At 44.7% G+C, this 27,419-nt stretch overlaps 1 protein-coding gene across 1 annotated transcript in view; it reads left to right on the plus strand.

Moving 5' to 3' along the window:
* Window positions 1–882: 882 nt before the first annotated feature.
* The window catches only part of hmcn2 (hemicentin 2), a 62,220-nt gene continuing 35,683 nt past the window's right edge, over window positions 883–27,419 (plus strand). The window contains exons 1-25 of the mRNA XM_020471064.2: window positions 883–1,422; window positions 5,223–5,293; window positions 5,638–5,796; window positions 5,887–6,009; window positions 10,487–10,658; window positions 10,796–10,902; window positions 11,543–11,663; window positions 11,746–12,009; window positions 12,109–12,253; window positions 13,360–13,481; window positions 13,712–13,984; window positions 14,453–14,594; window positions 14,929–15,056; window positions 15,844–15,957; window positions 16,068–16,226; window positions 16,441–16,635; window positions 17,770–17,865; window positions 18,043–18,170; window positions 18,265–18,409; window positions 19,034–19,146; window positions 19,733–19,892; window positions 20,023–20,182; window positions 22,231–22,358; window positions 22,496–22,747; window positions 25,087–25,170. Of these exons, the coding sequence (XP_020326653.2) occupies window positions 1,149–1,422; window positions 5,223–5,293; window positions 5,638–5,796; window positions 5,887–6,009; window positions 10,487–10,658; window positions 10,796–10,902; window positions 11,543–11,663; window positions 11,746–12,009; window positions 12,109–12,253; window positions 13,360–13,481; window positions 13,712–13,984; window positions 14,453–14,594; window positions 14,929–15,056; window positions 15,844–15,957; window positions 16,068–16,226; window positions 16,441–16,635; window positions 17,770–17,865; window positions 18,043–18,170; window positions 18,265–18,409; window positions 19,034–19,146; window positions 19,733–19,892; window positions 20,023–20,182; window positions 22,231–22,358; window positions 22,496–22,747; window positions 25,087–25,170 (3,835 nt within the window). The 5' untranslated portion in view covers window positions 883–1,148. The remainder of the gene's footprint in view (window positions 1,423–5,222; window positions 5,294–5,637; window positions 5,797–5,886; window positions 6,010–10,486; window positions 10,659–10,795; window positions 10,903–11,542; window positions 11,664–11,745; window positions 12,010–12,108; window positions 12,254–13,359; window positions 13,482–13,711; window positions 13,985–14,452; window positions 14,595–14,928; window positions 15,057–15,843; window positions 15,958–16,067; window positions 16,227–16,440; window positions 16,636–17,769; window positions 17,866–18,042; window positions 18,171–18,264; window positions 18,410–19,033; window positions 19,147–19,732; window positions 19,893–20,022; window positions 20,183–22,230; window positions 22,359–22,495; window positions 22,748–25,086; window positions 25,171–27,419) is intronic.

Genomic DNA, 27,419 nt, shown 5'->3' on the forward strand with positions numbered 1-27,419 from the left:
TAGCAAACAGCTTTAAGTTCTTGTTTTGCAGCAGCATCCTATAAAAGGTATTGTTTCTCTTTAAAATGCTTGTGTAAGAAGAAATGTGGAATAGGAGACTGAAATGATAATTCCTTTAGTCACAGAAGTGTGACTCTAAATCTCTGTCGATTTCCTGTTATTTCCTGTCAGATACCAATGGTTATTTTTTGGGTCTCTGAATTGTCCACAATCTAGACATCCCCTTTCCTTCCTCATGTAGGTTGCCTTATCTCCTCGCCAAATGTACGGATATGCTACCTCGATCTCACGGCATGGCGTGACAGTTACATATTTATTTGGGCTCAAATAAATCTAATGAAAAAAATACAGACAATAGATCACTGAGAGCGAATGCGTGATGCAATCGAAGTATCCGCTCTTATCAGAATGTGTAATCTGAAGAGAAAGAGACGTTTGGCTTCCTAAACCTTTCCTCTGAAAACACATCTGGTACAGTATTTCTCTGTATCTTGTCAGGCCACTGATTCCATTCATGCACCAGAGGGATAGTATACTGTTATGACAGGCTACTACCAGAGAGTCGCATGTACAAAATTAGATGCCAGCTGAATATAAACGCTGCTATTTATAAAACCCAAGCCATTTGGACAATGCTCTTCAGTCATGACCACAAATATTATCCGCTGTAAAAGTTGTGCACAATTGCTTTGCACTAGACTAGGTTGCCCGGATCCAATGCTGCTAGATAAAGTGTACCCAGCCTGGAGAATGTGGGATATGGGGTTGGGGCTGGAAGTCATAGCCGGGTCAAGTTACACACAAAAAAAAAATCTGCTTGTTCCTACTCAGGACCCGTTTAACACCCATCTCCGCCCCCGTTCTGAGCGCTCAGCGTTCCATTTCTCCAGGGGAGAAGCTCGTTCCAGTCCCTCCAAACGTTTGTACATGGATGTAACTCGGAGGAAATAACGTGCTACATCATCTACTCTAGATCGGTGTGCATTTCAATTCAGGCAACATCATTTCCAATGATTTTTGGATTTGAGTTGTTTTTGGCAATAATTGTATTTCTATAGGCCTAGGTGACTTTTTTATTCGCCACAAGTTTTGTGTTTTAACTGGTTTGTTACATTTCTGAAAACAAAAACAGATGCAGTGAATTGATAATGACCGGTGTTATGTTGAAGTGCCTTGTCTTGGCGCTCTTTATTTGCGGGTCCAAAGTACTGGCTGACCTGCGAGTTGAGGGGGTCCAGGAGGACTTTGATTCCATGGACAGTGACAGCGCTTCAACCCTGGCCTTTGTGTTCGATGTTACCGGCTCAATGTACGACGACCTCAAACAGGTGATAGAGGGCGCTTCTCGGATCCTGGAAAAGACCCTCAACCGGAGGACCAGACCCATCAAAAATTTTGTCCTCGTCCCGTTTCATGATCCAGGTAAAAAAAAAGATGAAAAGTTGCAGAACTCTAATTATTTCTTACAAGAGTAAGAGATTTAGCATTTTTTTAAATGACAATAGGCCTACATTATTTACATTAAACAATTGACATGAACAATTGATTTCAGTCTCCTGCATTTCACTCATGACTTACCTTAATATTTACTAGCCAAATCAACTGTAGCCTATACAGTATAACCTTATCTGATTTATATTATGCAAATGATTATCCATTGGCTAATCTGAGGTTTTTAACTGGAAGCAAACTACAAATTACAGATGTTTATGGCTGTTTCAAGATAAACAAATTCGAAAAATAAGACCCTAATTGGGTCTTTCCACGAAATGAGTACCTTTTGTATCCCTTTGATATTTTAATTAGAAGTTGTGCACCAATGTTGAATAACATTTTAAAAGCCTGTTGTAATCAATGAAGTGCCCTTTAATATATACCACATGGAGAATTCAATAAATCAGATTTGTAAAGACTTGCCAATGTGCCAAAATTCCAGGAAGATTTTAATGAACTTAACCAAGTTTTCGCCATCATTGTCCTAGTTATTTTGTTGCTTTGACAAAGTCATTTCTGGAGATGAGTATTTATTTCATGTGAGTAGTGATACATTTTAACAAAAAACAACCTGTCCCTCATTTTAAGGTCAACCCTGTTATGTGAACCGAACTCTTGTTTTAATATGTTGAAACTATTCCTTTTAAAATATATTTTTCAAAAGAAACATTGAACATCTATCTAATAGTCTAATCATAATATAAAAGCAAGCGAGCTGGCTGGCTCTACTGTTTTTGCCCATTTTCTGGTGTTTTGTGGTGGAAAACCGAGTGAGTCTAGCATACTGTAACACTTCAACCCTGTTACCCATAGATAGACAACCTAGAAGTATTTTAACAATTTTTTTTTGTTTGTTGTGAAGCTTGCATTCAATTGCCCCTCTCTGTTGCACCCAACAAGCTTCCATTTCCCCTGTCACAAGGGGATTTATGGCTGATTAAAGATAAAATCGTCAACCCTGTTATGGTCAACCCTGTCACTTTATTTGGCACTTTATAAACCTCTTGAGATGGTAAAGCAGGTGTTGTATTAAGTTGAACATGTGCTCCTTATGACAGAATGTTAAAATGAGGTGATATCAACAACAACAGAAAATCTTTAAGTTACACATCTCAAAAGGCCCGACTTGGTGGAACAACCTAGCTACATTTGAGGCTACAGTTAGTGTGCTTAACATGACTCACACAGAGGAACAGGATAACTGGGCTAAAGGGGATGGCAACAGGTAAGCTTCTTCCCCAAGCGTCCCTCTTCCAATCTCCCTCTATGGGAAAGCTGGAGTTTGAAAATAGAGAGTGCCCTATTGGGGGAGGGTGTTTGAGCCCTGATGAGAAGCATATGCTGCCTGCTTGTGTGTAATTACCCCAATCACCCCCCATCCACCCCTCTGGAAAGCCTACCAGCCCCAGTAACCAAGCCTGGGTCTAAGAGCTGGAAGTTGGGAGGGGGATGTTGTGCTCGGCTAGCTACACTAACGCCACACATTCTGTCTTTGGGGACCTTGTAAAACTCCTGAGATTGCAAAGAAACTGGGTGATTGGCAAAGAGGCGTGACAGTATCCATGTTTTATGGGCTTTTATGAGTGAAGTGGGGACAAAGATTTTAAAAGCCTGACAAGAAAAAGACGGTGGGAGAGCGAGAGAGAGAGCGGTCAAGAAATAATCACCAGGCAGACTGACAGTCTGACATGTCCACAAATTATCAATGTCTATTGTAATAGTTATATTTAGTAAGCAAGGCTTGCAATTTGATGGCAAAGCTTGAAGCACACCTGCCACACGTACACACACAAACACACACCCAAAAACACATACGTTGGCCCCACCCCAACCTACCGGGCCCATCCCTCACACTTGAGTGAAATACTGTTCTATATGCTAACCTATTCTCTATCACAAACAATATATTCTCTTTTTGTCGGTTAATGTTTACTGCAACATCAATCATCCCTTGAAGGAGTCCAAATAAGTGTCAGATCTTAGCAGGCTGTTATTTGTCATGCTGGGATACACTGCAGTATGAGAGGGGACCAGGTCACTCTCTGTTAAAGGTCCAATGCAGGAATTTGTTATCCCAATATCAAATCATTACTGTGATTGTTTTCAATTAAAATGGTTTAAAAAAAGTATTATTTCAACCTCACGTTTTTGACTTTCATTTATCCCTTATTTTTCCAGGTAAGTTGATTGAGAACATGTGCTCATCAACAGCAACCACCTGAGGAATAGTTACAGAGGAGAGGAATGGGCCAATTGAAAGCTTGGGATGATTAGGTGGCCATGATGGTTTGAGGGTCAGATTGTGAATTTCAAAACCAACAGGTGTAGACCTTACAGTGAAATGCTTACTTACAAGCCCTTAATCAACAATGCAGTTTTAAGAAAAATAAGTGTTAAGTAAAAAATAGTAAAACATTTTAAATAAAAGTATCAAATAATTAAATAGCAGCAGTAAAATAACAATAGCGAGGCTATATACAGGGGGTACCCGTACAGAGTCAATGTGTGGGGGCACCGGTTAGTCTATGTAATTGAGGTAATATGTACATATAGGTAGAGTTAAAGTGACTATGCATAGATAATAAACAGAGAGTAGCAGCAGCGTAAAAGAGAGGGGGGGGCAATGCAAATAGTCTGGGTAGCCATTTGATTAGCTGTTCAGGAGTCTTATGGCTTGGGGGTAGAAGCTGTTAAGAAGTATTTTGGACCTAGACTTGGCACTCCGGTACTGCTTGCCGTGCGGCAGCTGAGAGAACAGTCTATGACTGGCGTGGCTGGAGTCTTTGACAATGTTTAGGGCCTTCCTCTGACACCGCCTGGTGTAGAGGTCCTGGATGGCAGGAAGCCTGGCCCCAGTGATGTATAGGGCCGTACGCACGACCCTCTGTAGTGCCTTGCGGTCACAGGCCGAGCAGTTGCCATACCAGGCAGTGATGCAACTTGATGGTGCAGCTGTAGAACGTTTTGAGGATCTGAGGACCCATGACAAATCTTTTCAATCATCTTAGGTGGAATAGGCTTTGTCATTGCCCCTTCACGACTGTCTTGGTGTGTTTGGACCATGATAGTTTGTTGTTGATGTGGACACCAAGGAACTTGAATCTCTCAACCTTCTCACAACAGCCCCATGATAATGGGGGCATGCTCAGTCCTCCTTTTGCTGTAGTCCACAATCATTTAGCCAGGACACCGGGGTTAACACCCTACACAGGGCAATGTCTCCAATCACTTCCCTGGGGCTTTGGAATCTTTTTCTAAAATTGACAAGAGGAAATAGTGCCTCCTACTGGCCCTCCAACACTCCAACACTGGTCTCCCATCCAGGACCAATCCTGCTTAGCTTCAGTGGCAAGCCAGCAGTGGGATGCAGGGTGGTTTGCTGTTTGACTGCACTGGCGCTTTAACTTCAGTACTAAACACAACTAATGATTACTTAGCCATCATGGGCTTTTTGACCCAGAGATGGCACAATACCCCCACAGACATGCTATATTATTATATCATCTAGCATGTATGTGATACTTAATTGTCCACCACTAATGAATTAGGGTATTGCAAGCAATATTTTTGAGGGAGCAGCATGGACTACCATTTAACCATGGACTATCATCCAGAACCCTATAATTATAATTTTATCCTTAATGTTCGTCTTTTATTGATTGTCCTTTGATTATCCAGCCATTCGTCATGTATAATGTTAATAGCGTCCACATGATGTGTTCTTCTAGACATTGGTCCTGTGTCCATCACCACTGACCCGAAGAAGTTCCAGCAGGATCTGCAGGAGCTGTTTGTCCAGGTGTGTACCAGAACCAAATCCTGTTACAACATTAGAGCTATACCACCTCTGCCAGAACATCTGACAGACTCCATAGGATAGGCTGTACATGCTTGATATCAATCTGTAGACCAGGAAAGAGGTAGGCTATGCAGGATCTGTACAATAGAAATGCAGACTACTTAGAATATAAAGCCCATAGACTCTATAGTCAATACAGTATACTATCGTTTTCTAACCGCAATAAGATTATGGTTAGGCTACACAGCATAGCACAGGTCTATGCATAGTGATGTATTGCTTGTTTCTACTGAGGCCCTCAGCGATGGCGTTGGATCAATGGTCTGTGTGTTGTCTTCTCTCAGGGAGGTGGAGACTGTCCAGAGATGAGTGTAGGAGCCATAAAGAAGGCCCTGGAGGTGTCTCTACCAGGCTCCTTTATCTACGTGTTCACTGACGCCAGGGCCAAGGACTACCACCTCAAAAGGGACGTGCTACAATTGGTGCAGCTCCGACAGTCACAGGTAATGATTGATTGCAATGTATGATTACAATAATCTCAGTATAAGTTCAGTAATAATAACCTTCCACTGCTGTCCTCTGTGTGCACCCAGGTTGTGTTTGTCTTGACTGGGGACTGCGGAGACCGCTCTCAGCCTGGGTACAGAGCCTATGAGGAGATCGCTGCCACCAGCTCTGGACAGATCTTTCATCTGAACAAGCAGCAAGTTAATGAGGTGAGAGTCATCAAACAAATTTATATTATTTTCAAGCATACTGACGAGGGTGTGCTGAGTCAATGGTCATAGTGTGATTTTTCTGTAAGAAGCAAAGGTTTATTGTCTCTTCAGGACATGGGTTAAATAAAATGCAGGTGGGTTCAAGTGAACAAATGGTTTACGGAGAATATTTGATATGTGAAAGCAGTTGAAAGACTAGGGATAAGAATCCCATATCACCCGAACATGTAATCATTGTATAGTTCATAGACACACATCAAATATTTTCGGAGTTAATATTAAACTCACCAGGAACTACATAGTAGGGGTGAGTGATTCCTTTATCTTATCATGTAACTGAACCCCAAATCTTGGAAGCCAAATTCAACGAGGCTCAATAACTCCCAATCAAACATAAAAGAAGCCAGTTTCCTTTGGGAGAGACACTGGTATCCTGAATATCATCACATGAGATGGCTGGGCTGAGGAGAGGGCAGCTCTACACTGGAGCCAAGTATGACTGTTCACTGGGGGAGGTGGCCCACTGAACCCCTGAACTCAGTTCTCAATGTGTGTTTTTATGTGTGTCTGCTTTCTTTCAACTCATGCCGGTTTTTATGTATACAAGTATGTATGGTGCATGTGTGTATGTGTGTGGGATTTGGTTCTATGAACACTTCCTAGCCTCCACAGTTCATTGAGGAGTTTCTGAATGGCATGTCCACATTGCAGGACAGTGCTGTGCTGCGTTATGATGGTTAATAGTGAGGAGCTATCTTGTCCCCCCCCCAATAGAAACCAGTCCTCTCAACCTGGGCCCGAGTGTAGATAGTGGCAGGAGTGCCTTTATGTATTAATGTGACCCATTATTAAAATGTCATGCTATTCTCTCTACTCATTTAGTATGGAGCCACATGGAGAACTACTACCGTATTTCAGTTGCATTTACAACCAGTGGGATTGTAACTCCTAGGTGGCATGTTATTACTAAATTAATGTAAATCCTTTAATCCTTAGAAACCGCACGAATACCTCACGTCTAACTAACATCTTCCCCCTTAATATGAGTTTAATAAACTGTTGCCAAATCAAATATACATAGTGTTTTGTGGTCTCGGGGGGAGAGGTGGAGAGAAAACAGACTGCTTATTTTACTGTCTAATCCCAGGATATGATCTGTCTTGGCTTCCCTTTCCAACACAGCTGCCCATTGGAGCTGGCTCCAAGTCCACACACAACAGCTCATTGTGAAACCTTGTGTGTGACACTCCTTCAACTCTTAAGACTTAGCTTGTTGTTATCACTGGAGCAAATAGCCAAACAATTCCGAGCTCGGGTAGAACAAGAACCCTCTAACACTAATGGTCCTAATGATCACAGAGGCTCTCCTCAGTTCTCAGTGTGTGAAGGATGTAAAGAGGACTGAGAACCTGGCCAAGAGAAATTGTTCTGGGCTCTGGGAGGTTTCATCCATGCACGAATCCATGCATATTGTGGATGTCTGTTCTGTTGCCTCAGCTTAGACTCAATAAGGGTGAGAAAGAGACAGGACAGGCCATGAGCTCATGATTTATTGCCCTCCCATCTATAATATACTGTAGACTGTTTATGATCACCATGGCAGTATCCTGGCCAATGCATGTTCGTGTCTCTGTGTTTCAAATCCACACCTGTGGAGACTGCTGAGGGGAGGACGGCTCATAATAATGGCTGGAACGGAGCTAATGGAATGGCATCAAACACATGGCTCCCATGTGTTTGATGCATTTCATACCATTCCACCTATTCCACTCCCGCCACTACCTCGAGCCCATCCTCCCCAATTAAGGTGCCACCACATGCATTCCTCTCTGAAATAGCTGGACTTCCTTCCATAAAATAACCACTGGTAACATTGGCCAAATGATTTCAGGTGGGCCCAGTAGTGAGTTAAAGCGACAGGAGTGTTTGTGAAAATATAAATGAAATCCAGTTAACCTGTATCCTCTGTCGTGTTCCTGAGGTTAGTGAACAAAGCCATTCTCTGTGGTCTAGGCCAGAGACAGGAAGACAGATGTGGTAGACTCTTGTCTGTTGTCTGGGGGAAAGGCAAGGCAGGTGTTTTGACATTCCCGTCCAATAGGAGAACGGAGATCCATCTGGGACTGATCTGGCCTAATAGCCTGGTTCCTGGCACCCCGTCTCTTCTCTCACCGCGATGGTGGTGGCGTCTTAACCTCAGAGCAGGAGCTTGGTGACCCCTGTCTGCAAGGAGGGCTGTAGTCTGTAGGTTCCCCAACCACGATGAGAGAAACCATCAGTCAGGCGGTCTACTGGAGGGGTTCAAAGGGGCATGAGGAAGAGGAATCCCTGTAGACAACCACCAAGCTGGAGGAAGTAAAGAACAGTGCATGCTTCTTCCTGACATACCGGCATGTGCCTGTTCAGCTGAGACACAGCGGATGAGGTTTCAAAGACCCGTAGATTCTCTGGATTCCCCATGGCTCAGGCAGGGAGCGGCTGTAGCAGCACCATCAGAACACAGCATGTTCCTTGAGACACACCTTGGTCAGACCATGTCCCTTTGTCTAAGGCTGTGGGGAGATGAATGTCTCGGAGTCTCCATGTCCCTTTGTCTAAGGCTGTGGGGAGATGAATGTCTCGGTGTCTCCATGTCCCTTTGTCTAAGGCTGTGGGGAGATGAATGTCTCGGTGTCTCCATGTCCCTTTGTCTAAGGCTGTGGGGAAATGAATGTCTCGGTGTCTCCATGTCCCTTTGTCTAAGGCTGTGGGGAGATGAATGTCTCGGTGTCTCCATGTCCCTTTGTCTAAGGCTGTGGGGAGATGAATGTCTCGGTGTCTCCATGTCCCTTTGTCTAAGGCTAAGGCTGTGGGGAGATGAATGTCTCGGTGTCTCCATGTCCCTTTGTCTAAGGCTGTGGGGAGATGAATGTCTCGGTGTCTCCATGTCCCTTTGTCTAAGGCTGTGGGGAGATGAATGTCTCGGTGTCTCCATGTCCCTTTGTCTAAGGCTGTGGGGAGATGAATGTCTCAGTGTCTCCATGTCCCTTTGTCTAAGGCTGTGGGGAGATGAATGTCTGCTCTGTGTCCTCCCTGGGTGCTGGAGATGAAATAGACACCAGTTTGTGGAAGATGTAGCTCACTCTACAGCAGTTTCCTGCTCCACTGGGGACGGCTGCACATGTGGCAGACCTTACAGCTGTTTCCAGTTGTAAACTCTGAGAGGAACCAGCTGCTGAGAGGAGCCAGTGGGCCGGTACACAGAGAGGGGAGGCCTGCTAATTAAATTATCAAAGGCTTTGCTCACTCCAATCTTCATTATTCCTAAATATATGAAGATGTGTTGAATAAGCCCCTTTTTTCAGAGGGGCCATTTTCAGTTTGTTTTATTATAGACACAATGCAACCATAATGTCTGCCCTCACGATTATGGGGTCAAATCAAATACAAGACCACAGTTGCTTGTAAAGCACTTGAAAGATGGAAAAAAGGATGGTCCAGCCAGTGAAATGAATAAGACACAGTTACACAGCGGGTTATGCTCTTCTTTTCCTGTAAAGGAGAAAGGACACAGGTTGTTTTTCTTCTGATTCATAATCACCAGCATGATTTCACCTACAGGGTTGAAAACTCAAAGATAAAAATTCTACCAGTCAAATATTCTACTGGAATAGTCATGGGGGAAAAGTATACTCAGTGATGTTTACTACTGGAATTGAATGCAATCAAGCCACCCTGGGTTATTTCAGTCTCAGCAGAAGCCAGGCATTGGGTCATCTTTCCTCTGAGAACAAGATAATGAGCCTCATTTCAGTGAAGCCGCCACAATCCCATCAACTCCAGACAAGACCAGTCCTCTCAGGCCACATCTGCTATTTAAAGCCCACCCAATTTTTCAGATAATACAGAGTAAAACAGTTGATCCATTGATAGTCTTCATTTATCCTGCACAGTTGGACCTGTTTATAATCTGGAATAGATCTCTCCTAGGCTCTTGTAAAGCCAGGACAGGAGAACCAATCCCATGATTCATTAAAGGTGGTTTGCAGAAGGACAGTGTGCTGCCTTCCACTGTGAGATAAACTCCTCTGGGGAATTCATGCTTAAGAGTGCAGAAAACTGTATGTTATCTTTTTGACAGTTGAGCTGTTTCACTTTCCTTTTGTTTATGGAAGATCCCTTTGAGACATACTTTGGCGATGGAAGAATGGTCCTCATCCGCTGTGTCTCAGCTGAAGAATTATTAAAGACAAAGACCAGCTTGCAGTGTTGAAGCAGACAGTTTCAGAATCAGAGATGGGTCATGAGGTCACATGCACATCCTTCCTGTCCTTTCATTCTGATTTGGTTTCTAGTAGAGGTCTTTGCCAGAATGTCTATATAGTCTAGTCTAGTGTGACAGGTTCCAGACCACCCCTGTCTAGTTTGTCCTCTAGCTGTGTGGGGTGTGAGGTGTGCTGCTGTCTTGCTGAGATGATGTCTTCTTTCCTGTCAGGTCTTGAAGTGGGTGGAAGAGACAGTACAGGGCCTGAAGGTCCACCTGCTCTCCTCCAACCATGACAGTGCTCAGGAGAACCAGTGGGAGGTGCCCTTTGACCCCAGCCTGAAGGAGTTCACTGTGTCACTTAGTGGGCCAGCCCCTCAGATCGAGCTCAGGGATCCCCTTGGTACATTGTGCTTTCATTATGTATTCTCACTGAAAAGATTGTCACTACTTGAGAATAATACTATATATCCATTTAGCTGAACATCAAATGCTATTTCACATTTTGAAATTACATTGTTATGTGTTTCAATTGCTTAGGTCGCATTGTTGGAGTGGAGCAGGGCCTCACAGAGCTACTGAATATCCCAAACTCAGCCCGTGTTGTCAACCTGAAGTTCCCCCGACCTGGATCCTGGACTCTGAAGGTACTGTACCGTAGCACCTCCTGACATGGTTGTGATTTGTATGTATGTATATGTGAGTGGCTGCTGCCAACACACTGTCAATGACACTGACTCAACTCCAGCCACTTTAATAATGGGAATTGATGGGAAATTATGTAAATATATCACTAGCCACTTTAAACAATGCTACCTTATATAATGTTACTTACCCTACATTATTCATCTCATATGCATACGTATATACTGTACTCTATATCATCGACTGCATCCTTGTGTAATACATGTATCACTATGCCACTTTGTTTACATACTCATCTCATATGTATATACTGTACTCGATATCATCTACTGTATCTTGCCTATGCTGCTCTGTACCATCACTCATTCATATATCCTTATGTACATATTCTTTATCCCCTTACACTGTGTATAAGACAGTAGTTTTTTGGAATTGTTAGTTAGATTACTTGTTCGTTATTACTGCATTGTCGGAACTAGAAGCACAAGCATTTCGCTACACTCGCATTAACATCTGCTAACCATGTGTATGTGACAAATAAAATTTGATTTGATTTGATCATCCTGCATTGAGAATGAGATAACTGATTTAGTCACCTCTGATGTACAAAACAACAACTGAATGACCCTTTTCTATGACCAGGTGGGCTGTGGTGGCCGCCACACTCTGAGAGTTACAGGGGTCAGCAATCTGGACTTCCGGGCTGGGTTCTCCAGTATACCAGTGTCTGAGTTCAACTATACCAGGGAGAGACCCATCAAAGGTAATGTGTACATGTAATTTTACATCTTTGTATGTATATGTGATTGCATTGAATAACATTTGGCTTTCCTCCCCTTTCATAGGAGTTCCAGCCCATGTGTTACTGAAGTGTACAGGACTGAAGCCACCAGGTCAGCTGAGTCATATGGAGTTAGTGTCAGGTTCAGGACGCTCCCTACGCACCCTCCCTGTGCCTCTGCCCTCTGACAGGGGCAGCCGAGGACTCTGGAGTGTCCCAGAATTTCGCACCCCTTCCCAAAGTTTCTTCCTCAAGGTGACAGGGAAGGATGAGGAAGGTTACCGCTTCCAGAGGTTGTCCAGTGTCTCCTACACAAACATCATCCCAGGTAAGAGACCCTTCTCCTCAGTCTCCACCCTACTGTCTCACAGACAGCCCTAGTCCGGTGTGTGACCTCTTCCCTCCTCTCCTTTTTGTCTTGAAACAGATCCCCCAGCGGTGAGCATGCCCCTTGTGGTGAACAGCTTTTATATGCAGCCCGCTATGATTGGCTGTTCGGTAGAGAGCGATGTTCCCTATAGGCTGAGGTTCACCCGGAGTGGAGTGTCTCTTGGAGAGGATAAGTTGTTCCAGTGAGTATCTGTCTCTTCTGTTCGTTGAACACACTAAGACACTAGACTTGGCAGCTTCACTAAATAGTACCCGCAAAACACCAGTCTCAACGTCAACAGTGAAGAGGCGACTCCCGGATACTGGCCTTCTAGGCAGAGTTGCAAAGAAAAAGCCTTATCTCAGACCAATAAAAATAAAAGATTAAGATGGCCAAAAGATCACAGACACTGGACAGAGGAACTCTGCCTAGAAGGCCAGCATCCCTGAGTCGCCTCTTCACTGTTGACGTTGAGACTGGTGTTTTGCAGGTACTATTTAATGAAGCTGCCAGTTGAGGACTTGTGAGGCGTCTGTTTCTCAAACTAGACACTCTAATGTACTTGTCCTCTTGCTCAGTTGTACAACCGGGCCTCCCACTCCTCTTTCTATTCTGGTTAGAGCCCGTTTGTGCTGTTCTGTGAAGGCAGTAGTACACAGTGCTGTACGAGATCTTCAGTTTCTTGGCAATTTCTCGCATGGAATAGCCTTCACTTCTCAGAACAAGAATAGACTGACGAGTTTCAGAAGAAAGGTCTGTTTCAGGCCATTTTGAGCCTGTAATCGAACCTACAAATACTGATGCTCCAGATACTCAACTAGTCTAAAGAAGGCCAGTTTTATTGCTTCTTTAATCGGTTTCCAGCTGTGCTAACATAATTGCAAAAGGGTTTTCTAATGATAAATTAGCGTTTTAAAATGATTAACTTGGATTACCTAACATAACGTGCCATTGGAACACAGGAGTGATGGTTGCTGATATTGGGCCTGTACACCTATGTAGATATTCCATAAAAAATATGCCGTTTCCATCTACAATAGTCATTTACAACATTAACAATGTCTACAATGTATTTCTGATCAATTTGATGTTATTTTAATGGGCAAAAAATGTGCTTTTCTTTCAAAAACAAGGACATTTCTAAGTGACCCCAAACCTTTGAATGGTAGTGTACATTAAATAATGCCGACCTCTGGCGAGAGGAATTCACTGTGTCTCTGTGCCAGAGAGGCTAATTTGTCAGTGCTGTAAGACAGTATCCTGTTCCCATCATCATTCACCTGCCAGCTAACTGTTCATATGTCTCAGGTTCTCTGGCAAAGCATCATGGGAAATTCCGCATGCCTCAGGTGAGGATGAGGGTCCGTACGAGTGCATCGCTCAAAGCAGCGCGGGACTGGGACGAGCCCTCACACAGCTGACTGTGAGAGGTATGTCAGCAGAACACACACACACACACACATCACTTCAAATATATGAATAGCATTTCAAAATACTTATCTTATTTATATATTGCTGATATAAAGTCCACTGATATAAAACATGTCATTCCAAATGTTTACATTGACAGTAAACTATGTCTGTACTGTTTAGTCCCTGCTGATAGTGTGTTGTTTGTCTCACTGTGTTGACTGTGTTGACTGTGTTTCTCATGAGACAGAGCCTCCTCCGGTGCTGAAGGCCCCAGTGAACGTGAGCTCTACTGTGGGGGCCGTGGCTGTGCTGGCCTGCCAGGTGGAGGGCTCCATGCGCCACAACCTGACCTGGCAGCGGGCAGGACTCAATATCCTGACCCGCTCCGGGAGGGTAAGGGTCTTGCCCAACTCCTTCCTGGAGATCAGTGGGTTGCGGCCCCAGGACGCTGGCCAGTACCAGTGTGTGGCCACCAACGCCCATGGAGACAGCCGAGTCACAGTGTGGCTGCTCGTCCCAGGTACTGTAGCTCACCGCACCCCAACCGCACCGTACTGGTTATCTGCTTAAACACTAAACACACCAGGGCCTCCTCCATACCTCCTCCAGGCCTCTGGCATCTGCTTTTCATTACTGCCTTAGTAGAAAGACTTATCCACTTCTCCAGAAACGCTCCCAGTCAGAACATGTTTCAAATCAGCCCAATTGATGCAAGTTGGAAATTGCAGGTTCTATCATGGGCATGGCATCAGATGCTTGAAAATGCGTTTGAAAACCTCCAAACAAATTTGAAACATGTCTCTGACTGTGATCCGCTGTGATCATGACGTCAGGCTCTCCCTGTTAATCCTGATCTGCCCCCAGACTAGCAGAGGTTCACCACAGTTTAGCCATGATCACCCCTGCCTGTAATAAATTACTTATCATAAAGCCATGACTGGGACTTGAGTCATCAGCCCTTTACTATGGATCCTTTCTATCTCTGTAGAGGCCCCTTCTGTGGTAGTCAGCCCCCAGAGCCAAGCCTTCTCCAGGGGGTCTGAGGTCCACTTCATCTGCACAGTGTCCGGCTCCCCCACTCCACAGCTCTTCTGGAGTCATGGAAACATCTTCCTCACTAATCAGCCAAGGTAAAGGAACTCTCAGCCCACTCAACACCTACACCACAGCAGCTGCAGAGACTTGTTTGATTCCTTTTTAAATGCCTACTATGAATATACAAATGTCACATCTTCTTTGCTTCATTTTATAGTTACATCTAACCACAAAACTATATTATTCCAGATTTTTTGTACATTTACATATGGCTGCCAATAAATACATTTTCAAAAGAGAAATGCCTTAAGCAATCCAAACAGTTCCTAGGACAGCTAGTGATGAATTTCACTGAGACATCTGCATTTGTGATCGTCTAAATCAACAAACATTAATTCCCGTGACTGATGTCTGTCTTACATGATACAGGATGGCTATATCCAAACATGGTGGCCTTACAATCAGAGATGCCCTCCCTGAGGATGCTGGGAACTACACATGCCTTGCAACCAATGAGGCTGGAACTGCTAAACAGACTGTTTCTCTCAATTATGCAGGTAGGTAGAGATGTCGTCACAGCCCTAGTCCTACCGTAGGTCAAGCGAGACAGCTCTATAAAGGCTATGACAGGTTCTCTCTAGACTAGTTCAACTCAAGATTATCTTCCACTGTTTCCCCGGGCATACATTGTCAGAGTAGGGTCACTATTGTATGGTTTATGTGTTAGAAAACTTTGTTGAGTGCTGTTTGAATGAATTTCTCTCTGATCCATGGTGTTTGGGCTATGTTGTCTCGCTGTGAGTAGAGCTCAGATTGACAGTGGCATATTTCCTCCTGTCTTGCTCAGTGGGTTGAAACTTCCCTGTGTGGGCAGGGTTGACAGTCGTCAGGATGTATTTTTAGCCTTGCTGTCAGTGAGTGCTTGACAGAGGGCACAGCACTGATGGACCATGGCAGCTTTTCCCTGGGGTGTGTTTGTATTATAGTCACTTTTGTCTGGGAGTGTCATTTTGAACAACACTGGTCTGTCAAGACACCATCATGCCGGCTCGGGCTGGATGCATCGTCTTATCCGTTCAGCTGTCTCTCTCTCTTGACTACTGTAGCATCTGTCTCTGTCACGTCTCCACTGACGTACAAGGCGTGTGAAATGTCAGACAGCGATACTTCTATTTTTACCTCCTGCCTGGGACACTGCCCAGCCAATTTACAAAATTAATTTCACATTACTTTGCTATTCTGATCATGTATAGCATTGTGAACATGTCTGCCGATTTGGTAGATAATTAACATGTTTGGGTCATGTTTATTATTTAAGCTCTATCTTGGTTTCCCTCCCTACAGAGGAACCCAGTATCTGGGTGGCGAAACAGGTTGTGATGGTAGCAGTTGGAGGTGATGCCACTCTGGCATGCCAAGCAACAGGTGTCCCCCCTCCTCTGGTCAAATGGTCCAAAGGTAAATACTGATCACTGAGTGATTCGTTGTGATGTGATACCTGTTAGGTTGATATTTGAATTCATTAATAAGTCACTGTGTCTGTGTGTAATATTCTTGTTTTTTCTCAGGTGATCTGCAAGTAGGCTCAGTTCCTTTTGCTGAACAGGACGTGCATCGTGGCACGCTGCAGATCCGAGGGGTGCAGGAGAAGGATGCCGGGGAGTACAGCTGTGTGGCCAGAAACCCGGCAGGAACCTCCTCTGCTACCGTTATTCTGGAGGTTGGAGGTGAGGGCCTTACTGAATTAATGCTACTTTCAGATAACCAGTAATAATGGCAAGGCATTTCACCCTTTATATAAATAGTATATAAAAAGGACATATTTAAAAAGGACATATAACTACTCTACTTAAAATACATAAACAGTCTGTATTACACTTTTTTTTACACTATTTGTGTATGGAGAACTTCACGCTGATCTCCCCACTCTTTCTCCCACAGCGGCCCCTCTGTTCTCAGAAACCCCCGTTGACATGATGGCAGATGTGGGGGAGAATGTCACCCTGCCCTGTGTCGCCCATGGTTTCCCATTTCCCAAGGTTACCTGGCGTCGAGATGATGGGAGACCGATTCTCACTAACGTAGACAGCAGCGGCAGCCATGTGCAACTAGAAAAAGGGCATCTCCTGATCCAGAGTGAGTCTTTATGTCCCTTTCCCACTGTTGTTCTTTACAATATTTCACTATCCCACTATTGCATTCCATACCAAAGCAGCAGGCTCCAAAGAGACCAGAACCTCCATTGGCGCCAAGTGTGTGACTGGCACGGCTGACGTTCTTTGGGTTCATAAATATTGAAGAGGTGGAGCCCCTCAGATCAGATTCAGTAAACGTTTTCTTAAGAGAGTGAGCGTAACAGGATACAGCTGGCACTGCTGAATAAATAGAGTGTCTCCCCTTTCTCCTGCAGTGAAGCAAACCTGGGCACTTTGAGGGCCTTAGAGATCTGACAGAGATTTCCATGTTAAATCAGGGTTGAGTCGAGTTGGAACTGTATGATGTGGAAATAATATCGTTTGGACCATGACTTTAGCCTTGTCCAGTGAGGGAGGGACGGAGGGGGGTGGAGAGAGAGAGAGAGAGAGAGAGAGAGAGAGAGAGATTGATATATCCACAGCATAGATCCTCAATATTTAAAGGCTGGGTTATTTTTTATTGGCGAGGGAGAAACAGTAGTATTTTCATGGAGAAGTGGACTTCCATCACTCGCCCGTCTGTGTCTGCACACTGACCTGATTTGCTTAAACGGCAGCAGATGCTTCTGTCTTTACCTGCCGTTGATTATAGTAAGAGACTCCAGTGTCCTATTAATTCATGTGTCAGATTCTGCATGTAGGCTAAATATTGAACATGCATGAACCACACCACTTTCACTGTTGACTCGTCACATGGGTTGACATCAGCCATGTAGACACTGGCAATTTAATCATGTTTCCATCTGTCATCATGTGTTCTAAGTAGAATATACTGTGTAAGACATGTTGTACGGGCAGCTGTACTACTTTGCACCTAATTGTATTCATCCGTTTTCAATTAACCCTAATGACATTATAATTAAACCAAGATAATGCCAGTAGACGGTTGAAACAAGTTGATGAAAATGATGTCTTGTTAGCATGCACTTGTCAACTCTAAATACATTACTTCCACATGCTACCTTTCTCATACTGAGGTTTGCATGGAGATATATTTCCATCCTATAGAGTGCAATCCACATATATATTTGGTCATGATAACAGTATTCTCCCCCCGCTATACGTTGGTCCACAGGTGTCTGGTTGGATGATGAAGGCGTGTATGTCTGTGAGGCCAAGAACCAGTTTGGAACCATCAGGACTGAGGCCAGAGTCAGTGTCAGTGGACTGGGTATGAGCTCGTGTTTGTGATGAGTCTTACCTTTCTCTGCTGATAGATAACACTAGTATCCATTGCTTCCTCTCCCCATAATAGTTTCAGTTTGATCCTACATAATTTTTTCTACTGCTGCTTTGTATCTCTGTCTGTCTGCTCATGTAACGATATCCCCCCTGCTTTGTCCAACAGAGCCCCCTTTTTTGGCACATGGTGCACCAGTCATCACCACTGGGATTGGTCAGTCTCTGAGCATTCCCTGCATGCTATTGGATGGAATACCCCTGCCAGAGAGACACTGGACCCACAATGGAAATGAAGTGAGGATGACCTGTCCCAAATAATCTTACAATCTTACTACCTCTTGCAATGTGTGTTTATCATTGTCTAATTTAATCCATTGCTGTTCCCTAGCTGCGGCTGAGTGGCAGGACATTCCTGAGGAGTGATGGCAGCCTGTACATAGAGAGGGCACTCCCAGAGGATGCTGGGACGTATGTTTGCACTGCGGTGAACATAGCGGGGTCAGTCAACATATCTGTCAGCCTGGAAGTCCATGGTGAGAGGATAAACGATTTACAGTATGGTCAATACAGGGCTATAGCAGATTCTCTAGTGTCATGCAGGTTGACGTTTATTGAGGGGAACTGAGGAACTAGATGAGCTAGCTGCAAGGTCAAAATTGTCTGCATCGTAAAAATGCATGAAAACAATAAGTAGATTTTTGGTCTTAATTTAAGGTTAGGGTTAAGCATTAGGGTTAGCAGTTTGGTTAAGGTTAGGGTTAGGTTTAAAATCAGAATGCATGACTTTGTGGCTGTGCCAGCTAGTGACCACTCTGCAGAGCTGCCTCCAGTACATGAGTCATCCCAATATATACCCACCTGCTATAGTCATGGGGTCATTTAATGATCTTAAGAACATGCTGACAATTAGTATGGGAAAACAACCTCTGAGTAACTTGAGCACCCTGCAGTGTTATAGTTAAGACTGCATACATTGATGAACAGTCACTTTGTCCATAGACAATAATGACAGACACACACACAGATTAGGGTTCATCAACAAGTTGTAATGAAGAAATGCCTTGAAGGCTGATGCTGTGAGCTAAATCCAGTGATAATTCTGCCTCCATGGTTGTCCATGCTCAGTAGACAGCTGTACTTGTGACCTACTTTTCCAGTGCCCCCAGAGATCAGCGCTGGTCCATACCACTACATAGCCAATGAGGGCGTGGCCATCACCCTGTCATGTGAGTCCAGTGGAGTTCCCAAGCCAACTATTGTCTGGTCCAAGGTAGGATTTTATGCTTTCTGCTCGGAAGCAATTTTTTCTCTAATGATGGTTTTGGCTCCATCTCTCGAAACACATATGACAAACGGCCCGTGACAAATCGTGTGATTTAGCACAAGGGAATCTAGAGGGGATTATAATCACAGCCCATCTGTCTTAAAATGAATGGCAACTAACATCATGTTAATAACCTTTAAACTAACGTAACACTTGTTTATATATTATACGGCTGCCTGTGCTAAGGAAAGTTTTTTCATAGCCTTGTTCCATACATTCTCAGATTAGTGCACTAGAGCGAACTAAATGTATATTCTTGTCAGATGAAAGTGAGTCTGCAAAAGCCATATTGTGTTCAAAAGTGAAGTGTGTGTGTGTGTGTGAGTGAGAGAGAGAGAGAGAGAGAGAGAGAGAGAGAGAGAGAGAGAGAGAGAGCATCTATTTAGTTTAATTTGGGAAGGGGGCTCGGCTCTGTAATTATAGCAGGCATCAGAAGTGAAGTTGGGTTTTGAACCTTTGGCCTAGATATGTGTCCCAGTGCAGTTGAGTGTGTATCTGGGCCCGGGCCTCATTCTGCCTGCCCTGCCCCCAGGGAAGGGAGCCCCTGCCCAGGGACATGTCCTCTGCCCAGTCAGACAACGATGGTTACCTCCACATCCTCAACCCCACTGCAGAGGATGCAGGCATATATATCTGCACAGCCACCAGTGCAGTGGGCTACGCCAGCCGTGAGATCCAGCTTAGTGTCAACAGTAAGCGCTGCAAATGTACTTACTGCAAAGGCTGTCCAGTGCCTGCAATGTCAATGGCCTCTCTTCAAAGTGTTTCATTGATAGAGGTACCGGTACTGTGTAAAATATATCATGTTTACTTTTCCTCCAGCCAAGCCTAAGATCGTAGGTGTGAGCAGTCAGGAGAACACAGTTAAGATGGCTGCCGAGGTGGGCTCTGAGGTCATCCTCCCCTGTGAGGTCCAGGGCAGTCCCTCTCCCCTGGTCACATGGAGCAGGAACGGCCAGCCCATCCCTCCAGTCACTGCCTGGTAAGAGGAAGTCCCATCTCCCATTACTGGTCACATAAGAGTGTAGCAGTGAAAATGGTAAATAGACAATAAAGGGCAAGTTTCTCACCATACCAAGGCGATTACCTTACCCCTGACTTAACTAACCAACTCCTTTTACAAGGGATGTTGATTGAAGCCGGCTGCTATCCAAAGCAGCCATTAACGGTTGAGGAATAACAACTTCTCTGAGGAATAACATCTGGTTCCACACATGACTCTCTCATGCCTGGGTCTGTGGTCGCTCGGTACAGACTTCACTGTCTGGTGGTGTCTGTCTGTAGGGCACAAATTAGAGACTTACTGGCCATGACCTGTCCCCGGAGGAACTGAGCAACAGTGTTGAAAGCTATGGTTGTGGTAGAAGGAGGATGATTCATGTGGGGCCAGGAAGGAGAGAGGGAGGAGAGGAGGGGTGTGCTGACAGGAAGAAGGGAGGAACACTGATGGAAGAAGAGACAGAAGTAAAGCCTGTTTGACGTTTGGCTCCCCTGTGGATCTCTTGCCATAAAAGAGCATGTTGACTCTCTACCAGCCCTGGCTGTCTGATGAGAATAACACACATCCACCAACAACCCTCTTAGCCCTCAACCACAGGAGAGGACAGATGCATTCTCTCCATCCGGGAGTCTATTTACCCCCATCCCCTGGCCCAGCCGGTGTGAGCAGGGGGAGCTGATTGTTGGAATAACTCAGTCAGTGGGTGTTCTGAGTGTCTGCTGCCGTAGCCCTGTTCTCTTCCACCTCCTCCACCACAAGCCCCAGTGCTGTGTACAGAGAGCGCTAGCACAGCTGGAGAGGAGAGGAGCACTAGTGCTGTATACAGAGAGAGTTAGCACAGCTGGAGAGGAGAGGAGAGGAGCAGTAGTGCTGTATACAGAGAGAGCTAGCACAGCTGGAGAGGAGAGGAGCAGTAGTGCTGTATACAGAGAGAGCTAGCACAGCTGGAGAGGAGAGGAGCACTAGTGCTGTATACAGAGAGAGCTAGCACAGCTGGAGAGGAGAGGAGCACTAGTGCTGTATACAGAGAGAGTTAGCACAGCTGGAGAGGAGAGGAGAGGAGCAGTAGTGCTGTATACAGAGAGAGCTAGCACAGCTGGAGAGGAGAGGAGCACTAGTGCTGTATACAGAGAGAGTTAGCACAGCTGGAGAGGAGAGGAGCACTAGTGCTGTATACAGGGAGAGTTAGCACAGCTGGAGAGGAGAGGAGCAGTAGTGCTGTATACAGAGATAGCTAGCACAGCTGGAGAGGAGAGGAGCACTAGTGCTGTATACAGGGAGAGTTAGCACAGCTGGAGAGGAGAGGAGAGGAGCAGTAGTGCTGTATACAGAGAGAGTTAGCACAGCTGGAGAGGAGAGGAGCACTAGCCCACACTGTGTCAGTTAGGGAGGCTATGGAGCTGCACTCAGACCCCTCTAGCTCAATTTGTCCCAGTCAGCCTGTGTACACAGATGAGTGTAAACCACAGTGGGGAGTGATGTGGGGAGATGGTTGGGACTGTGTGTTGGGTCCATGTCTCCAATGTGTGCTCGGCTCCCTGCTCTCTGCTAAGGTGACTTAGACACTGATTGCTGAGCCAGTCATTCTGTTTCAATGATGTATGCTACAGGTTGGGTTTGAAGCAGTAGGGGAGCAGAGTGGTACGGTAACATGTGCAGTGTTGAAGAGGAGTCTTTGTGGTTCTAGATCGTTTTCACTTAAGCAAACTACATTTGAGTTGCTTAGCAGATACACTTATGCCAAATAAATCTCAGAGCACTGTTTACATTTGTGCGTTTCTGTAGCTGGGTAGGTACTAAAGCAAATAGTTATGACATTCTGCTGGGGATTTCAGTTCAGTTGAGAAGTTTAGTTACTATTGTGCAATATGAATGGTATTACAACAGCCAGAACTACACAGGCATGCACGGTCACAGGTATACACACATACACACACATATTCACAGAAACACCTACAGGGTTGCACATATTCAGTGTGACTCCTGACAGTGTTATCCCAGCTTGACCTCTGACCTCTTTCCATGTCCAGGTTCACCGTGCTGCCTTCCGGCTCTCTGAAGATCACTGATGTCCGACTGGTTGATAGTAAACTTTACACTTGCTCAGCAAAAAACCCAGCAGGCAACGTGTCTATCAACTACAATTTACACATACAAGGTACCTCCTTGTGGATAGTCACTTTGTAGAGCCTGTTTAACTTCACTGTTCAAGATGCTGTCGTGCATCTAAGACCCAAAATGCTAAACAGGCAGATAGATATCATGAGAAACAAACCTTGTTTGTTTGTTTCCCAGCTAAACCCAAGATCCAGGCAGCTCCCTCCCTGCTGAAGGCTCTGATAGGCCAGACAGTGGTTCTGCCATGTGTGGTTCAGGGGGAGCCCAGCCCTGAGATCAGCTGGTTCCACGACGGAAGTCCTGTCTGGGCCAAGGACACTGCAGCCCTCAAGATCCACAGGGCCAGCCTCACTGACCAGGGCATCTACAGCTGTGTGGCCAAGAACACTGCTGGACAGGACACCATGGAGGTCAAACTGGAGGTGCTAGGTGGGTCTCTAACTTGAGGGATCTGATTGATCAATGTGATGCAGCTTTTCTCTTTCCTAATACTGTACACCCATGTATCCTTTTGTCAGCTGATAACACCCCTTGCCATCAGCACTGAAAACTAACTGAGCCAAACCATTACATGTTAAAAGAAGTTCACACAGCAAGAACGGTAATATTATAGGTAGAGCAGATACCTCCAGGTTTACATGAGAGTGGTGCTGAGCGATTAACTAACATTTAAACAACTAATTGACTGACTCCGGTTCAACTATTTGAATTCCATTTGTTCGTTTTTTTCCCCTTCTGTGAGGTCAGTGCACACATTGCAGTTTCTCTAGAGATAAATCAAATAAAGCCCGAACTGTGCGATGTAGTAGGGAGTTGTAGTTTCCAACAGGCCAATATTCTAGATAATTTAGCGTAGAAAATGTGGTAATTAACTACAATCAAATCAAATGTTATTGGTCACCTAAACATATTTGGTCAGACAGCATAGGCAGCAGCTCTATAGAGAGATTATTATTTTGAATTAAATAATAAAGTCATCAATTAAAACAAATGTAATATACATCATTGAAATAAAGTAAAGTCATGTAATGTGAACATTTGGTGGTTAATAGGCCTAAGTGGTAAGCGGTCACTATCATCATGGGACTTTTATTCATTGTTTTGTTCTGTGTTGTTACGGTATTCAACCCACGTAATGCATACTGCTTTATGTAAAAAAATAAACATCTAAATGTGAAACCGTGATATTTTTTTAAATAATGGGGCCAAAACCGAATCCACCTCAAAAAGCACTAATGAGAGAAAAATGTGTCCCAGTTCAAAGACAGAATAGAAGGACAGTAGTCTTTAGAGGTGCTTTCTCTGGAAACCGCACCATAGTCAGAGTGCAAGCAGCCCTATAAACCCCATTCTATTTGACCAGTGCATGGATCAGTCTGTTAATGTTAGGGGGTTGATTGAGGTGCACTTTGACCTTAGGCGTCAGCTTTAGCTGAGGGAAGGATTAGAGGAAGCCAGAGCTGCAGGTTAACGAGTGAGTATGGGGTATAGGAGACATGACTCACATTGTCACAGGCCAGAAGCACATCTTCACCCTACCCCTAGGATTAACCCTCACACTGTCTTACCCTAATGCTCCTCTACCAGAACCTTCAAACAAAAATGAAGACCATATCTTATAAAATTCTCAACCTAACTTGTACACTTATGATTAGAGTAGCCCTTGTAGATTTATATAACTCATGATGCTGAATAAACCCTTTACATTATACATACAAAAGTATGTGGACACCCCTTCAAATGAGTGGATTCGGCTATTTCAGCCACACCCGTTGCTGACAGGTGTATAAAATCTAGCACACAGCCATGCAATCTCCATAGACAAACATCGGCAGTAGAATGGCCTTACTGAAGAACTCAGTGACTTTCCTTTCCAATAAGTCAGTTTGTCACATTTCTGCCCTGCTAGAGCTGCCCAGGACAACTGTAAGTACTGTTATTGTGAAGTGGAAATGGCTAGGAGCAACAATGGCTCATCTGCGAAGTGGTAGTGCCGCCGAGTGCTGAAGCGCGAGCTCCAAACTGCCTCTGGAAGCAACGTCAGCACAATAACTGTTCTTCTGGGTTTTCATGGATGAGCAGCTGCACACAAGCCTAAGATCACCATGTGCAATGCCAAGCGTTGGCTGGAGTGGTGTAAAGCTCTCCGCTATTGGATTCTGGAGCAGTGGAAATGTGTTTTCTGGAGTGATGAATCATACTTCAGTATCTGGCAGTCCGACAACGAATCTGTGTTTGGAGGATACCAGGAGAACGATACCTGTCCAAATGCATAGTGACAACTGTCAAATCTGGTGGAGGAGGAATAATGGTCTGGGGCTGTTTCTCATGGTTCGGGCTAAGCCCCTTAGTTCCAGTGAATGCGCTTGTGCACAAAGGTCCAAACAGAAATGGTTTGTTGAGATTGGTGTGGAAGAACTTGACTTGCCTGCACAGAGCCCTGACCTCAACCCCATTTGAACACCTTTGGGATTAATTGGAATGCTGACTGCGAGCCAGTGCTAATCGCCCAACATCAGTGCCCAACCTCACTAATGCTCTTGTGGCTGAATGGAAGCAAGTCCCTGCAGCAATGTTCCAACATCTAGTGGAAAGCCGCCCCAGAAGAGTGGAGGCTGTCATAGCAGCAAAGGCGGGACCAACGCCAAATTAATGCCCATGATTTTGGAATGAGATGTTTGACGAGCAGGTGTCCACATACTTTTGGTCATACAGTGTAGCTTATTCCCTGTGTTGTCATAATGCTCTGTCCTTTATCGGTTCCACAGAGGCCCCGTCCTTCGCAGAAGCTGGAGATGCCATCATGGAGAAAGTGTCTAACAGCAAGGTCACCATTCCCTGCCCTGCTGAAGGTAGGATAAGATTTATGATGTACAGTATGTCCGTTTTACGGGAAACAGATCCACGCTAGAAGGAAACATACAGTGCAAGTCTGGTGTCAGACAAAACACACAATTTACACAGCCTGACCAAAGTGAACAGATCTAGTGAATCTTTTTCCAGGTATGTTTGGATGAAACCGTTTTGGCTCCATATGAAATGTAGGACAAAGGTGTGGACTTATCTAGCTACTGTACCTTCAAAGCATTGCTCTGCTATCTCCAGGGGCTTTCATTAGTCTGTGGAAACCATTGTGTGTTTCAATACCCCTGCTATCCTAATGGTGTGCTTTCATTAATTTGTATACTGTTTCTTTCTCTATTTTAGCATCTTGGCAAAGGGGGAGGTAGCACTCAGCATGGCTGAGAAAGGGTGTGTGTGTGTGCATTATTTCTTATGCGTGGGCCCATTGAGCTTCTTGTTGACAGGGTACTTAAATAGGTGTTGTTTGTATGGAGCCGTGCCATGGTAACGGGGCATGTTTGAGAAGGTGAGGAGTAGGCTAATGCGGACACATCAACAGCTGGAACATCATTCTGCCTTTTCCCTCAGCGGGCCACATCTGCTTTCCTCTTCGCTCTGCGAGGGGACCTGCTGGGAGAGGAATCCTAATTACAGGCTGCTGCTGCCAGATAATGGACAGAGATGTTTGTGGTGCTCCTCTGCTGAGGAGGCTGGGTCCACTGGCCCTCCCTGTAGAGCCCACACTGTTACTGGTATTGTTACAGGGCCCTCACAGCGACGCTCGCAGGCAGCCACAGCTCCAGGCAGGCAGCTCTAGGTGTCTGGCTAAGGAAACTAGGAGACAATAGCTTTTTCATCCCCCATTGTATGATAGAAATGTGTCTGTCTGTGTGAATGTTGGATGGCAAGATGAAAGGAGATTCTGCCATCAGGAAATTATTATGTTTTACCAACAGGAACACTTAATGCCCCATAATAATGGAAGTACTTGTTTAAAAAAGAAAATGAAAGAGATAATGGAAGGAAGCGTAGTGAACTCAAGAAGATAAATACACTGAACAGGTTTTAATTATTTTAATCTAAACAGAACATCTGTATTTCCTGCCAGCAATGAGATTATACATTTGAGTCAGTGCTGTAAAGTGTAAACATGTGCTCCGCGTGGGACCGGGTGATAACATTACCTTTGGTTCCTCTCTGTGGTTCCTCTCTGTCCCCTCAGTATTTTTGGACGGGGGATGAAATATGTGTTTAGTTTCCCGTACAGCCTTCTCTCTCTCTTGTGTTTGGATATGTTCTGCAAATAGAGGTGGGACAGGGATTTACTTCCTTCTTTGCTCTTAATGCAAAAAGCTGGACTGGATGTCCGCACAGCTATGTATGGCCAGTCCTATTTATGTAAGAGAGACCTCAGACTGGGGTATATCGGGTACAGGTACACCCTCCTAACCCCGTTCCGTCCCATGCTCCACCTCTATCTCCATCCCAGACTCCTGCCACTGCTCCCGGCCCTTTTCCCCATTGTAAAGCTCCAAACACATCTGTTTCAGGTGCCTATACATCACATCAAGGCTTAGAACTTCTGGCCCAACCACTATTCTTACTGTCCAGGGTCCTCAAGCTATGATTCTGGTAGTAAATCACGACACTAACACTTTAAAAATCAGGCATCTACCAACATATTGTGTTTGGCATTCATGTGCTACTTTCTAACCTTGAAGTATCCCAGCCCACCGATAGGGCTCTCAGTCTATCTGTCCTGCTGTCCAACAGATACAGTGGGGCAAAAAAGTATTTAGTCAGCCACCAATTGTGCAAATTCTCCCACTTAAAAAGATGAGAGAGGCCTGTAATTTATCATAGGTACACTTCAACTATGACAGACAAAATTAGAAAAGAAAATCCAGAAAATCATATTGTAGGATTTTTAATGAATTTATTTGCAAATTATGGTGGAAAATAAGTATTTGGTCAATAACAAAAGTTTATCTCAGTACTTTGTTATATACCCTTTTTTGGTAATGACAGAGGTCAAACATTTTCTGTAAGTCTTCACAAGGTTTTCACACACTGTTGCTGGTATTTTGGCCCATTCCTCCATGCAGATCTCCACTAGAGCAGTGATGTTTTGGGGCTGTTGCTGGGCAACACGGACTTTCATCTCCCTCCAAAGATTTTCTATGGGGTTGAGATCTGGAGACTGGCTAGGCTACTCCAGAACCTTGAAATGCTTCTTACGAAGCCACTCCTTCGTTGC

The sequence above is a fragment of the Oncorhynchus kisutch genome, linkage group LG3 (genome assembly GCF_002021735.2).
Source record: "Oncorhynchus kisutch isolate 150728-3 linkage group LG3, Okis_V2, whole genome shotgun sequence".
Lineage (NCBI taxonomy): Eukaryota > Metazoa > Chordata > Actinopteri > Salmoniformes > Salmonidae > Oncorhynchus > Oncorhynchus kisutch.